Source organism: Lycium ferocissimum, chromosome 10 (assembly GCF_029784015.1).
Source record: "Lycium ferocissimum isolate CSIRO_LF1 chromosome 10, AGI_CSIRO_Lferr_CH_V1, whole genome shotgun sequence".
Classification (NCBI taxonomy): Eukaryota; Viridiplantae; Streptophyta; class Magnoliopsida; order Solanales; family Solanaceae; genus Lycium; species Lycium ferocissimum.
The window spans coordinates 22,912,329-22,927,063 of record NC_081351.1 but is presented as its reverse complement, the minus strand read 5'-3'; the positions used below and the strand labels follow the sequence as shown (position 1 = coordinate 22,927,063).

The window sequence follows — 14,735 nt, the reverse complement described above, 5'->3', positions numbered from 1 at the left end:
TTTTTATTAGCCAGATATAAAATTGCTACTCTCTACAAATATTTTTTCAAAAGTTAGTCAAATAGAAAACACTTTTTCAAATAATTTTTTTGTAAAAAAAAATTGATCAAACAAACTAAGTTTTTAAGCTTATTTTTTTGCTCAAAATAGGTCACTTTTATAGCGGACGACGAGTTGACGATTAGCTCCCAAGAGGAAGGACAGTTAAAATTTGGTCCTTCGGGGTCTATTTATGCTCGAAATAAGTACTATTTTAATGAAATTTTTTTATTTAGATTTCAAACGAAATATTGAAACAGTGCTTTGAATTAATGTATATGTCTAGTGGGATACTTATATTTTACTTTCCACATCCTTAATTTTCATAACGACAAAACAAATTCTAGGGAGATTCGTGTTGAAACACGAGTTTAATTTACGCATAACCTGTTTTCTTAAATTTTAAATACTCTCATTCTCAACTTCAACTTAAATTTCTTTCAAGCGCCTACTGAATGTGGTGTTTTATATTAAATTTGAGTAGTTGTATAATTCGTGATGATACTTGATAATGGTTCAAATTATTGAAGCCATAATTAGGTTATAAGACAAAGAATGCTATTATTTCTCATTGATTCCCACTTTACACCCTTAATTTGGTATAGCAAATGAAGAGAATGTCAAAAAGAAGTTTCATGCGCATACATATACAATATATAACTTCTATTTAAAAAAATTATTTGCAATATATAATTGGAGTACATTTATTATTTTTAAATATAATGTCACCTTATCGGTTAAACTGAGAATATTACATGTTTCTTATACCAACTAATTTCATGAAAAGGAAAAGAACTTTTCTTATCTTACTAGAAATTAAATTAAGAGTTTAAGGATTATGCATAATCATCGGAACGGATTGCAAATTTATTGATTAAATAAACTGGTGCCACATCTTTCTACTTAATGACAGAGTTTAGATTAAGAGTTTAAAAATTGTTGAACTATGAAGTTTGGATACGTAGGTCAAAACTTATAAGGTTGTGGGTGTATGTTGAAATTTGAGAAAAAGCATGTGTCATAAAAGTAAAAAGTAGAAACTAAAAGGGCACACTTGAAGTTTGACCCTTTGAAAATTGTTTCTAGTCATTATGACGTGCTCGAAATGGAAACATAGAAAAGCTAGACTAATCATTATCAGTGATTAGCACGGTAGTTACCTTCAACCACTGCTACTACTGCACTAAGTTTGTTTAAATCTAAACAAGTAATAAATACGTCAGTTTTTAGATAACAGCCAAAAAAGATACAGAAAAGCTAAGATTGATCTTCTTTTTTTTTTTTAAAATTTTTCATTCGGTGTTCGGTATCCGCGTTGAAGCCCGACTAAATTTGAATCGTGCAATACATTAAGGGTGGAGCGTGGAGGGACCTCAACCATCCCACCGTGCCCCATATATGTTGATAAGATTGATCATTATCATTTCAAATGGAAAGTGGAAAAATAATCCAAAGTTGGGTAGATGAAAGGTCAATTTCATACTAAGTCGTTGGAATATTCATGTAATAGATGTAATGTCATCTAAATTCTTTTTAGAAACTATTTGTGATGCAAGATAAAGTGACCAAATTCTTTGGTGTATAAAGCCGCATTATCTCAATAGTTGGAATAATAGGCAACAAATGTCCTTTTGTACAATGTCTTTAATCAATTTTCTTTCTAATCGACATAGCACTATTTCATTGTAGAGATACAACGTTGGACAATCGATAACATATATAGGTTTACCTATTTGTATGTATCACATGAACACAAGAAAGACAAATTAAGTGGGGTAGCACTATAGTATATCACTATACTAGAGAAAATGACAAAAATGTCACGTATGTGTGGGATAAGTTCAAAATAATCCTTTGAACATATTCTTGCGCAATTTTAGTTCTTTAAGTTTGTCAATAATGAACATCTTTATTTTTGGCAAATATATTAATAAATTTGTCTGCTAAATTTGAGGAAAAAAAATGAAAAAACTTTAACCGGAATACCATAAAAATCCATTAAATCATATCACAACACAAAAAACTACACTAAGCACAAAAAGTAAATAAAAAAATAACAAAAAGTTGTACGTCAAAAATCTGGATTAGATCTATTCTAGAAATAAGATAAAAATAGTAGAAGCTGAAAAAATCACACCTCCAAATATGAGTTATTCTTGTTAAAAAACAGACATAGTTTAAATATTTAACTGAAACTTAAAATGTTCATTTTTGGACAAACTTAAAAAACTAAAATTGCTCAAAATTATATTTAAGAAATTACTCTGGACTTACCCCAGAACATAAGGAATCGTTTCTTATTTTCTCCAATAAACTACATATTAGTATCATTTTATGCGGGGAAGTTCTTTTATGAGACAAAAGAATAAAGATATTTTTTGACTTATGTTTGGTTTTGTCTACAACAAGATGTTTATAAGTTGAGCACTAATTAAAAGGAGTGATTATCAAGGATGTGGTGCAGCGGATAAGGCTGCTTCTCCCTTAACCAGAAGTTTCGGATTCGAGTCTTGGGTATGAAAAATTCATGGTAGGGAGCACATCTCCCCCAAATGAGGCCCTACGCGGCACGAATCCGGATATGATCGGGCTCTAATGCGGGTACCAGACACCTGGTGGGAAACAAAAAAGAAAAGAAAAAAAGGAGTGATGACATGGAAAGATCCCATATGACTGTCTCATTTTTTATTTGTTTAGTGAGAATGTTTTTATATTAGGTGAACTACCAAAGCTACAATTACCACTCCAAAAGATAGGAAGAAGTACAGGCCTTACAATTCTTCACTTAAAAAGATTATCATTAGAAAGTGAAAAAAATAAATTAAAAGGCATAAGGTTAAAGAAGAATAGTAAAACATTTTACATATCATATACATTCAATCACTCAACAATCAATATTACATCTTGCAATGACAAGAACAATCACAGTGGTTATTAAACCACCATTTCTCTCATTAAGTAAAAACATTAAAAATATAAAAATAAAGCAATACTATCGCAACTGAACAGGTCAAAGTTTTATTATCCATTTATCGAGTCATTCCTCCTTGAACTTGTGGAGCCATTGCGATCCCCCTGTTTTGGTCCTCCATATTTGCATGCCAACCTATATGTTGTAAATCAAGATGATAAGTATCTCAACAATTTTAAATTTAAATACGTTATGTTTTCCGTTTTACCTTATATATTTGATTAGATATACAATTTAAGAAAGAAAGACTTTTTGATACCTACTAAAAATACCTACTAAAAATATCCTTATCACTTATGTAGTCATGTATTAAACACGTGATGACATTGTTATTGATTCAAGAGCATGTTATTAAATGTAAAATAAGAAGTTTAGAAAAAAAATTATAAAAAAAATGTCTTATAAATGAAATAGAAAGATTATTTTTTGTGGGTTTTGTTGTTTGACCAAGGAATATTTTCACTACTAAAGGTTGTGGTAGATAGAGGTGGATTCAAGATTTATACTCTACGGATTCAACGTTTATGATTCTAGTATTGGATCCATTGTATTTTTATGGTTGGGTGCTAAGTACGCACCATCCATTCTTAACCAGAAGTCTCGGATTTAAGTCCTGGAAATGAAATCGCATTTGATAGGAAGGTGTTTTACCCCTAAACTGAGACTTTCAGGCGCGAATATAAATTAGTCGGACCCAAAACGAGTACCAGAAACAAACAAGAAAAAGGAATACTTACCAATTGACATGTCAAATCCACGGTGTTTGAGCTCACGATACTCTTGGCACAAAGCACAACTTTCACAGCAAAAATGAAGCAAACAATCCCCACAAGAACTCTCAGGCAACATGTATTGTTTCCTCATTTTTGTACGATAAAAGCATGAATAAATACATCCACACCCTGTAAATGCTGCTATTAAGCAATACAGAGCTCCACTTGCCCCACAAGCTGCAATCCAAACAACAGAATCATTTTTGTCACAAAGAAAAAAAGTTACATATTTTAATGAATTTCATTGTTCGCCGCAATTTGTGTGTTAGTATTTGACTGGACAAAGAGTTTAATTTAGTGTTGCGTGCTTACAAGTAGTTCCTTTGTCCACGATCTCTGCAATCTGTCCAAATGTAATACATGGACACCAGCAAGTTATGCAACCTGCAAAAAATAAAAACAAGTTTGATAATCAGAAATTAAAGAAAAGATTTTCAATTATAACATCACTAAACATGGAAACAAAATCATGCAAAAAAAGCAAAAAGTTACTCCTTCCACTCTTGTATTGCATACTTCTATTCGAAACGAACTTTTTTTTTTTTTTTTTTTTTTTAAAGGCGGCTAAACGCTAAAGTTTGTGACTTTAAACATATTATAACATTTGTGTGTGACTGTTGAAGTTTCTTTTCAAGCTTAAATCTAAATTTAAAGTTAAATAATTTAAAAATATTAGAAAGCTGACATTCTTTAATTTTTGAATGGACTAATAAGATAATAAATGCAGTTTGGTACTCAAAGCATCTCGCATTCCCATATGGTTCGGGAATAGACTGCGTCCGGGGTATGGTAACCTAGCATGAAGCAAATATTAGTGGCTAATTATTCTACAGTTCAAACATGTAACCTATAGGTCATATATACTTAGATAACTATACCATTGCTCCCCATTATATATACGTAGATAATTATACCATTGCTCCAAAGCTCTCCTTTCACTAATAAAAAAAAATACCATATGTACAGACTAATAAGAAAATAGTGTCATGCATATAAAAAAACACGTACAGTTTGGGACATCGGAGAAACAATCACAGAGTCCAGTAGACCAAGTTCCGGGATGATTAGCTTGAAATTGGCCGTAGCTCGCTGGAGGCACAGGGAAGCCGGTCGTTGGTTTTTCATCGTAAAATGGAGCTGAGGGATTCATAATTAACTCAAAAACTTAGAGATTTTCTTTAAAAAAGAATTAAAGAAACAAAAATATTCAAGAAAGCAACGAGAGAAAATGAAATGAAAGACACAAAAAAGTATGTAGTTGTGAAAGATATGCAAATTATCGTCTGTATTTATAGTGAAATAAAACCAAGTACTATGTAGGAAGAGCCAACAAAGGGTGTTATTGAATTGGTCTTGAGTCTACGGTCAACAAATTGTAGCGAATTTTACATAGAAATGTTCTTTAGCGTGTTATTTGTCCAATAGTTTTGACTGTTCTAATTAAGCATCCACGCCACCTATTACGCCACCTATTGTTACATGTGTGAAAATAACGTAATAATAACGTATTTGAGATTAATAATTATATTTCTCTATCAAACTAAACTTTGTTTGAAACTTCATTATATTAATCTAGAATTTGATGTTTATGTGTTTATAAAACGAGGTCAATTTAATGTATAAGAATAATTGTGTTCCCAATTAAATAGGTATAAATATTTAGTGAATTTCTTAATACATATATACTATTTGAATAAAAGCTATTAGGTTCACGTATACTCATATTAACAATTGTGGATCCGAGTGTGTCATTAATGTTAACCAAAAATTCAACATAAGTTCAATATTTAATTGTGAATTCCAGCATTAGAATTTGTGTTATTTTATTGAGAGCAATAGTAAATTCAGTTTAGAAGAGATAATAAAAAACTAAGGAAAAAGAAGACATGGAAATAATTAGGATAAAAGGTCCTATGCAGTTTGTCGAATTGAAGAAATTTACTAATTTTATTAATGCTGGGTTGCTTATCTGCTTTTTTTTTCTTTAAAAAAAAAAAAAAGGTTCTTGTCCCTTTATGCGTTTAGTCAACTTTTTCTTATATCAGTATCATGAGTTAAGAACTAAAATATGCACTTGGTGCTATCCGTGATATTTGGCACAAATATCGATGTTTAGGTGTCATTTTACCTCTCGTTCTTAAGACTTTAATCGCTAATTATATGTTGAAATCGTTGTATTTGCGCGTATATATGTTGGTGTATTTTGTGTAATCAAGTATAACGAGGACAAATGATGAAAAACCGGGTAATTTTGGTTGACTTTGGGACAAATGAAGCTTACACGAGGTGACGAGATAAGAGGCCTAAAGTTTGGAACCGATGAAGACACAAGGAGGCAGTAAATGTGCCAACCCCGCGTTACAGGGAGCTAGTCAGGTGTTGGACCCGCGTCGCGGGGCCATGACGGAAAAACATAGCTGCGGAATTTGGACAAATTCATGTCACGCCCGCAACAAATGGAAGCCAAAACCACTGAAGACCCCGTGTTAGAGTCGGAGCAACACTAAGCGTAAAAAAGAAAAAGATTAATAAAAGAATCTTATAAAATTACATTAATAAGAGAACTTTAGCTATTAAACTGTCTTACGTGTTCAACACGATTTTGGGTTTAAACAAGAACTCTTCTCTGAATAAGTGAGAATATGATGTTTCGAGTTAAATTAAGAATTTATTTGGCAATTTTAATTTCAATTTAATGAGGTCATTTGGGCTTATGCCCCAAATCAAAAATTTGCGTAACGCACAAGTGTACGCTCAGAACAATGAGCTTACGTTCCACGATATTTTCATCCTCAAATCGTCCCAGTGCGTTTTTATTATGTCCCGCTTTGAGACTCTCCCGAAAAAGCCTTTAAAATATGATTTTTTACAAGGTGAATAGTTAAAATGGAGCGGATGATTAACTAAGTTTGGAATTTATTCTGAGAGATCGAAAAGTCTAATGTGGTTAAGAATTATAATTAGCCAAGTAGTATACTAAAAAGAGAGGAGACAAAGATAGATATGAGACGACAAAAAGGTCTATCAAACTAAGTTTGGAATTTATTCTGAGAGATCGAAAAGTCTAATTTGGTTAAGAAAAGTTGAAACACAGAAGAATTATAATTAGCCAAGTAGTATACTAAAAAGAGAGGAGACAAAGATAGATATGTGAGACGACAAAAAGGTCTATCAAACTTTGTCTATACAAATATATTGATAAAATTTAAGGCAATTAATTTACATATAGTGATTAATTAATCACTGGAGGTTTTAGTTCTAACAGTCTGATGATTCAGAATTTAACGATCTTACTAGATTAGTATGAATTACTTACACGGTACAAATTCTACATTTTAATTGATTGAACATTAAATTAATATAGATAGTCAAAAACTTATGGGTTAACTGATGAACCAAAAAGCCATTATTTTTGTACCCAATATTTACACAAAACCAATGAATACATCATACCCATTTTATTTACTTTTATCATTAAATAATATTAATTAATACACATTATTCCATGAATTTTTAATTTTAACATAATAAATTGTTACTATAATTTAATATAAATACAAAATATAAATAAATGTCTTGACCGTTTGGCATACTAAAATTGACCACTAAATTCAGGGTGCGGTCAATGGTGGCAAAAAAAAAAAAAAAAAAAAAAAAAAAACCCTTACCTCAATAGGTTTTTTGTCTAATTTTATTCAATCAATTTTTTTTTTTAAAAAAATAAGGTTCCATATCGTAATGGAGGAGTTAGGCTTGACTTCAACCTGTATATTCCAAAAATCATATACCTTGGCCTCTATTATACATAATTATATATATGTGTGTGAGCGCATGGTAAATATTTATTTGCATTGAATGTTTGCTATCAACCCCATTTTATTCTTCTTTATAAATCTTTTTAACTCCTTTTACTTATACTATACTTTATTCATTTCTCTCACATTTCAATCGAAGGGAATTTGTGTCACCCTCATCATCCCCTAGTTGCCACTCTTGTCATTTCCTTGGGTGGCTTACGCTAATGTTTTTAACATTCATAATTTCAAAATTATGCCCAATTCATAGACATGTTGCACAGTTGGAAATTGAATTTGGGTCACCTAAGTGGATCAACTATCCATGTCTAAATATATAAATATATATATGACTTATATATTTATTATAATATTAATAGTAAAGAAATGAGAAGAGTCATAGCTGTTTTTGGATAATTTCTGAATAGTTGTGTCACTTAAAGAATTACAAATAGGTTTCTCTTAAAAGGAACCTCAGTTAATTCTGTCAATTTTTTTCTCCTTCCTTACACCTCCCTCTCTCTCCAACTCCGACAAAGAAAACTCTCTCTTCTTTGGTGAAGAACTTTTATGGAATCGTTGTTCGTTGGAGCAATTAATTATGTAACTTAGGTACGATTTTAGATTGTGAACTTACGGTGTAGTTTGTTTTTGTATGTGATTACGTCGTCAACTCGTGAAACAAAATTACATGGATCTTGACGGAACTGTGTGTTCTTGATCATATTTTCCATCAATATATTTCAGCTTCCAATCATAAACTACCTCTTGATCACATATTCTCCCACTAAGTTCCTGTACCTTCACCCTCTTAGATGACCTTGTAATAACCATTTCAATGAAGATTCGAGCTAAAGGTATACGAAAAATTGGCACTATTCGTAGTACTTTATCATAAATTTAAGGGTCCATCTTCATTATCACAGGTCTACTAGTAGGTAAGCAATTATTGATTATTTTTATTAGATGGAGAATATTCTTAATTTGAGATTTTCTCGTACAATTGCTTCGTTTAGTGAGAATTTTTTTTGATCCAACTACCAAAGCTACAATACCTACCGGGAAAGTTTTTGTTCATCCACTCCAAATTAAAGATTACAAGTCTTACAATTCTTCACTAAAGAAGATTATCATAGAAGGTGAAGGCTTAAGAAGAAGAGTAAATAAATTATACATCATATACATTAAACCAGATCAACAACCAATATTACATCTTGCAAGGACAAGAACAATCCACTGATTAACAAATTTCACTTTTATTTTATAAAACAAAAATAGAGGAATACATATATCACACTAGGAAGTCAAAGTTTAATCCATTTATCGAGTCATTCCTCCTTGAACTTCTGGAGCCATTGCGATCCCTTTGTTTTGGTTCTCCATATTTGCTTGCCAACCTACATATATGTTGTAAAAACAAGTACGATAAGTATCTCAAGAATTTTAGATTAAAAAAAAAAAAAAAAAAAAAATACTTTGTCCATTTTACTTCATATAGCGGTGCTTGATTGAAAATAAATTTCAGAACATATAAACATATCCTTAAAACTTATAGTTTTAAATATTTAATGCCTTTTCAGTTGTTTCAAGAGCATGCTGTTTAATTAATGTAAAATGAGAAGTTTAAAGTTATTAAAAGATTCAAATATGAAAAAATATCATTCTCTTTTAAACAATTAAAAAGTGTCAAATAAAATGCAACACTGAAATTAATTTTTTGTTAGTTTTGTGGTCAAGGACTAAAGTATGGTTCGCAGATCTAGAGTTTAACCTCTATGCTTTCAATATTTAAGATTCTTAGTATTGAATTCATTGTACTTTTAAATTATGAGTTTAGACCTGCTATTTATTGTAATTCTAGTAAACTTTAAACAGAAATTTACGATCCACAAAAATTCTCAACTAAATAGTTGCATCTGCCTTTGGTGTGTGGGGTGGCAAGACTCCACATTTCTAACTAGGGTCTCGAGTTCGCGGGGGTACTAAAAATAGAGTCAGTTGTCTTTGAGAGGGAGCACCTCACCCTCCACAAAATGGACATCCCGGATAAATCTATTAGTCGATCGGGCCAACGCAGATGCTGGGTATCGGGTGAGAAACAAACAAAAAAGGGGAAATATTATTTACCAATTGACATGTCATATCCACGGTGTTTGAGCTCACGATACTCCTGGCACAAGGCACAACATTCACAGCAAAAATGAAGCAAACAGTCCCCACAAGGGCTCTCTGGCAAATTGTATTGTTTCCTCATCTTTGTACGATAGAAACATGAATACATGCATCCACAGCCTGTTAATACTTCTAATAAGAAATACAAAGCTCCACTTGCCGCACAAGCTGCAAGAAAAACTCACACGTCACTATCATTTTTGTGGGGAAAAAAAGTATAAAGAAATTAAAGTATCATAAAATATAACTCGAGGACTATACAATTAGAGACGAAGTTGAGATTTGAATTTTATGAGTTTCGTATGATAGTGTCGACATCAAGTATTAGTAGCTGGATTAATTCTGGATTTAATTTCATACATATTTAGTGAGTTTTTTTAATACAAATATAATGTTTCGACTAATAGAGCTATTGGGTTTGTCCAAACTGGTATGTAAGAGCTCTAATAATACTATAAAGTAAGGTCAAATAAATTAATGAATTTTAGTACTATACAATAAAAGAATAAACATGCTACAGGAAATGAGAAGTGAAGCACATTATATAAGGTATAATTTAAGAGAATTTAAGTTATATGTACTAATATATAAAGAATTTTTACGGTGTAGTTTCATATGGATAATAGTAGATTATTTGTCCTTTTTGAGATTATCAATCAATGAATATTATAGAGTGTGACCTGTAATTGTCTTTCAATTAACTTTGCTGTGAAACTATTTCTTATATAGTTAGTGCATAAAATTCAAATATAATTATTTTTAAAAATATAACAGAAGTAACTTGGAAATTAATAATAATGAGGATAAATTCACATTTTCCATTTTTAAAAACGATAAACAAAATAATTAATTGTTACTACTATATGTTCGGCTGGTTAAATTTATTGTTGCTTACAAACAGTTCCTTTGTCCACAATCTCTGAAATCTGTCCAAATGTAATACATGGACACCAGCAAGTTATGCAACCTGCAAAAAATAAAACAAGGTTAATAAACCAAAATTAAAGAAAAGAATTCCAATAATAACATCACCATACATGGAAATAAATTATCTATTTCGGGCCAAATTTGAATCAATCGGAACCAAAGTCAGAACTAACCACTATGTTAAAAACCAAAAAGAAGAAATAAATCACGCAAACGGACAAAAAATAGCTCCAATTCAAATTTGTACAATATTTTGATTAGGAAAGAGTTTAAGAATTAAAAACGACTTTTAAAACCCGAATCTTCTCTTTAAAGATAAAATGCAAAATTTATAGTTAAATTATCTCCAAATATTAAAATGTAACATCTTGTTTAACGGACTAATATAAATTAAAAGGACAATTCAGTGCACGAATCATGCATCCTGGTAGGGTGCGGCGAAGGACCATATTCTAGAGAGCCATGATGTAAATAATCTACTCTGACGCAAGTATCAAAAACTAATTCTACGGTTCAAACCCGTAACTTATAAATTACGTGAAAACAACTTTATTGATATTCCAAAACTCCCACTTACTAATTAAAAAAATAGTGTCATATAAATTGAAATAGAGCATTAAAAAAATAGTGTCATATAAATTGAAATAGAGCAGAGTAAAAGAAACAACGTACAGTTTGAGAAATCGGAGAAACAGTCACAGAGTCCAGTGGACCAAGTTCCGGGATGATTAGCTTGAAACTGGCCCGGAACAGGGATGCCGGTCATCGGTTTTTCACCGTAAACTGGAGCTGAGGGATTCATAACTTGAAAACTTGAGTTTTTTTTAATAAAATATTTTAAATTTAAAGACAACAACGAGAGAAAATGATGAAATGAAAGACACAAAGAAATATGTAGTTTTTGTGAAAGAAATGCAAATTATCGTTGGCATTTATAGTGAAATAAAACTTGCTGTATGAAGGAAGAGTCAACAAAGGATGTCAAGTGACTTGGTTTTGGGTCTACCTACGGTCAGAAATAAATGAATTACTGAAACATGTGCAACTTGTTCTCTTTTTATTTATTAAATTTTTGCAATTTTGGCGCAACTTGTTTGAGTGTATAGTTTTGACATTTCAAAGCAGCCACGCAGCCTATTACTACATGTGTGAAAATAACGTAATAACATATTTAAAATTAGTAATTTTATTTTTCTATCAAACTGAGATTTATAAAGAATAACTATAGTTTTCTGTTGAAGGATTGTATTAGCTAAGAGCTTAAGACAACCGTTAGGTAAACTACGTTATAATTTCTGACCTTTAGAATTTGTAGTATTTTATTGAGTTGAGACCAATATTAAATTCAATTTAGAAGAGATAAATAAACTAAGAAAAAAAATAGGAAAAAGAAGACTTAGAAATAATTAGGAGAAAAATCATTTTCTAAAAATCTCCCTTGAGGATTACCTTAATTTTAGGAACTTCTTTCTACTATATTCATATACATTTTAGGTTGTGGTGAGATAGATAATATTCCTCCACCCTTAATTCAAGACTTCAGTTTCTAGTCTTGAAATGAAAATAATCTTGGCATGAGCGGTTTATTCTCTACTGGGTTTTACGCAGTACGAATTCATATTAATCGGAGCTTTAAAATGGATATCCAACAATCCGCGAAGAACCAAAGAAAAGAAAAGAAAACTTCCTTTGTTGTTTGTGGAAAGGGCCAAGCATATTTTTTTTTCCTGACATGTATTTTTAACCATTTGCTAAATGACTTTTTGAAAATAATCAGATTTTCCCTAACTTATCTTTTACTCACATTGATTTGAGATGAAACTTAGACTTTTCGAAATAATCAGCTTTTCCCTAACTTATCTTTTACTCACATTGATTTGAGATGAAACTTACTTAGAAATGGCAAAGTGGAGAATTATACATTTATAGACAACAATCTAATAATTTATTTGTTGGATTGAAAAATGTATGAGTAAATATTAGATGAGTCACTTTTAAGACTATATTTACACAACGTTTAAGAATAAAAAAAAAATTTAAATGAAAATCGAAAAAAGGATAAACCAGATAGAATTGAGGAAGACGTCACTTTTTTAGTGGCCGCACAAAAAAAAAAAAAAAAACTAACTAAATACAATGACTTGGTACAAAATATAGTCAAGTCAATGGTTTCTCTACTACGTATTTTATATGTTCAATCTTAGTAGGAAATTCGTTGGTATTTAAAATAACATTTTTTCGATTCTTTTACATCACTAATTATTGCTGAGTTTCTTATCCTTTTCTTTAGTTTTGTCCATTTTAATGCATTTAGTCAACTTTTTCTTATATCACCAGCTGACATGTGAGTTAACAGTTAATACATCCGATTGATCGTCTATCCGAACCTAATTTAATATACTCTTGTAAACTACTTCCTCTGTTTCAATTTGTTTGAACCTATTTCCTTTTTAATCCGTGCCAAAATGAATGACATCTTTCCTAATTTGGAAACAAGTTCACTTTATGAATGATTTACAGCCACACAAATTTTCAAGGCTTATTTTAAACCACAAGTTTCAAAAGTCTCCCCTCTTTCTTAAATGTCGTGTCCAGTTAAATGGGTTCATATAAATTGAAACGGAGGGAGTACATTTTTGTCGTTACATAATTAGAAAAGTTTAGTGAAAAAATGGTCTTAAAGTTTAAACAAGTAATCTTCCTGAATAAGTGCGAATGTAGTGTTTCGATTTGAATTAAAATTTGTTTAGCAACTTAAAATTTTCATTTGGAGAAGTCTTCTGGGCTTATGTCTCAAATTAAAAATCTGCCTAACGCCTAGGCATACGCCCAAAATTGTAGACTCGCAGTACTTCTAGCCTTGAATATCGTTCACCTAAAATTGCCTTTTAGAACATTGATTTTTACAAGGTGACTAATTAAAATGGAGCGGATGATTAACTGTGTTTGAGATTTATTATGAGAGAAAAGTCTAATGTGATTAAAAAAAAAAAATGAAATATTATTAGCCCAGTAACTAGTATGCTAAAAAAGAGAGGAGATAAAGATCGAAATGAGAAAAAAATAGGTTTATCAAACTTTGATTATACTAATATATTAAAAATATTAAGGCAATGGATTTAGACTTAATTAATCAGTGCGAGGCCTTAATTCTATCAGTCTGAAGATTCATAGTCAAAACGATCTAATAGATTAGTATGAACTCATTCGTACACGGACAAAATCCACATTTCAATTAATTGAATATTAAATATAGTTAGTCACAAACGTACTTAGAAATTATGCACTAAAAATCCAACTTTTTTATATTACTAAAATTGTTTCTAAATTCAGTGTGCGTGGCTGCTGAGTTGCAGGGTTGCCAAAGCGTGTTGAGAATGTGGATAAGGTTGCTAAGCTTTTATATATAACTAGTGAAATATCAACTTTAATAGCATGTGTCCTTTACAATTATAAGAAGTAAAATCTACAGAAGTTTGTATTGTCACATATCTCTAATACCTCCAATTGGTGAGGCCGAGGTGATACTCTTTGACGAACTATTCTTTAATATGTAAATTTATAGTTCTTGTGGGATTACCGGGTATATTTATTGTTGTTGTTGGTCTTGTATATATTGTAGTCATAACACATGAGTGTTACGCTTTAAAATAAATATTTTTCATAAAGTAGATCATTCTTTCTCAAATATTTAAACGTCATTTTTTTTTAATGCAAAATATATATCAAACACAAAACCTTCATGATTCTATAATAGACTTGTATGGAAATAATATGTTTTGTTATGATTTTCGTAAGACAGGTTTATCCCTACAAAGTTGCTCGTTAATGAAATTTCAGCAAATTATCAAGGCTGAAGTAATATTACCCAACTTCATACATCTTACTACATATCTGTTAGTCTCATTGATTTGTTTCAAATGTTATTCTTAGAACCTTCATTTATCAACTTCTGGCGCTTTTATTTAGCACATATACATGGACCTAAACTAAACTAATTAATTTTTGTTCATATTAGGTTTGAGAAACATAACTTCATGATTTTCTTAACATTCTATA

General features: G+C 30.7%; 2 protein-coding genes and 1 long non-coding RNA gene across 3 annotated transcripts; 1 reads left to right on the top strand and 2 right to left on the bottom strand.

Moving 5' to 3' along the window:
- Window positions 1-2,985: 2,985 nt before the first annotated feature.
- LOC132032853 (protein PLANT CADMIUM RESISTANCE 2-like) lies at window positions 2,986-5,051 on the bottom strand. Its single transcript, XM_059422622.1, has 4 exons — window positions 4,792-5,051; window positions 4,096-4,167; window positions 3,748-3,960; window positions 2,986-3,145 (listed from the first exon to the last, which is right to left on the bottom strand). The coding sequence occupies exons 1-4, from the start codon at window positions 4,931-4,933 to the stop codon at window positions 3,069-3,071; spliced, it is 504 nt and encodes a 167-aa protein (XP_059278605.1). The 5' UTR covers window positions 4,934-5,051; the 3' UTR covers window positions 2,986-3,068.
- A 3,686-nt stretch (window positions 5,052-8,737) lies between these two features.
- On the bottom strand, window positions 8,738-11,591 carry LOC132032851 (protein PLANT CADMIUM RESISTANCE 2-like). The gene is made up of 4 exons (XM_059422621.1): window positions 11,349-11,591; window positions 10,645-10,716; window positions 9,705-9,917; window positions 8,738-8,974 (listed from the first exon to the last, which is right to left on the bottom strand). Exons 1-4 carry the CDS (start codon window positions 11,476-11,478, stop codon window positions 8,898-8,900), a joined length of 492 nt encoding a protein of 163 aa, XP_059278604.1. The 5' UTR covers window positions 11,479-11,591; the 3' UTR covers window positions 8,738-8,897.
- Window positions 11,080-11,511, top strand: LOC132032852 (uncharacterized). The gene is made up of 2 exons (XR_009408609.1): window positions 11,080-11,267; window positions 11,305-11,511. It is a non-coding gene; the product is annotated as an uncharacterized LOC132032852 (long non-coding RNA).
- Window positions 11,592-14,735: the final 3,144 nt, after the last annotated feature.

Bases quoted from the DNA above. Each gene is read 5' to 3' on its own strand.
- LOC132032853 (XM_059422622.1), bottom strand. From the start codon at position 4,933: ATGAATCCCTCAGCTCCATTTTACGATGAAAAACCAACGACCGGCTTC. The intron at 3,961-4,095 runs GTAAGCACGCAA...TTTGGATTGCAG, and splicing joins CGTGGACAAAGGAACTACTT to CTTGTGGGGCAAGTGGAGCT. The intron at 3,146-3,747 runs GTAAGTATTCCT...TACAACATATAG, and splicing joins TGGATTTGACATGTCAATTG to GTTGGCATGCAAATATGGAG.
- LOC132032851 (XM_059422621.1), bottom strand. From the start codon at position 11,478: ATGAATCCCTCAGCTCCAGTTTACGGTGAAAAACCGATGACCGGCATC. The intron at 9,918-10,644 runs GTAAGCAACAAT...TTTTTCTTGCAG, and splicing joins TGTGGACAAAGGAACTGTTT to CTTGTGCGGCAAGTGGAGCT. The intron at 8,975-9,704 runs GTAAATAATATT...ACATATATGTAG, and splicing joins TGGATATGACATGTCAATTG to GTTGGCAAGCAAATATGGAG.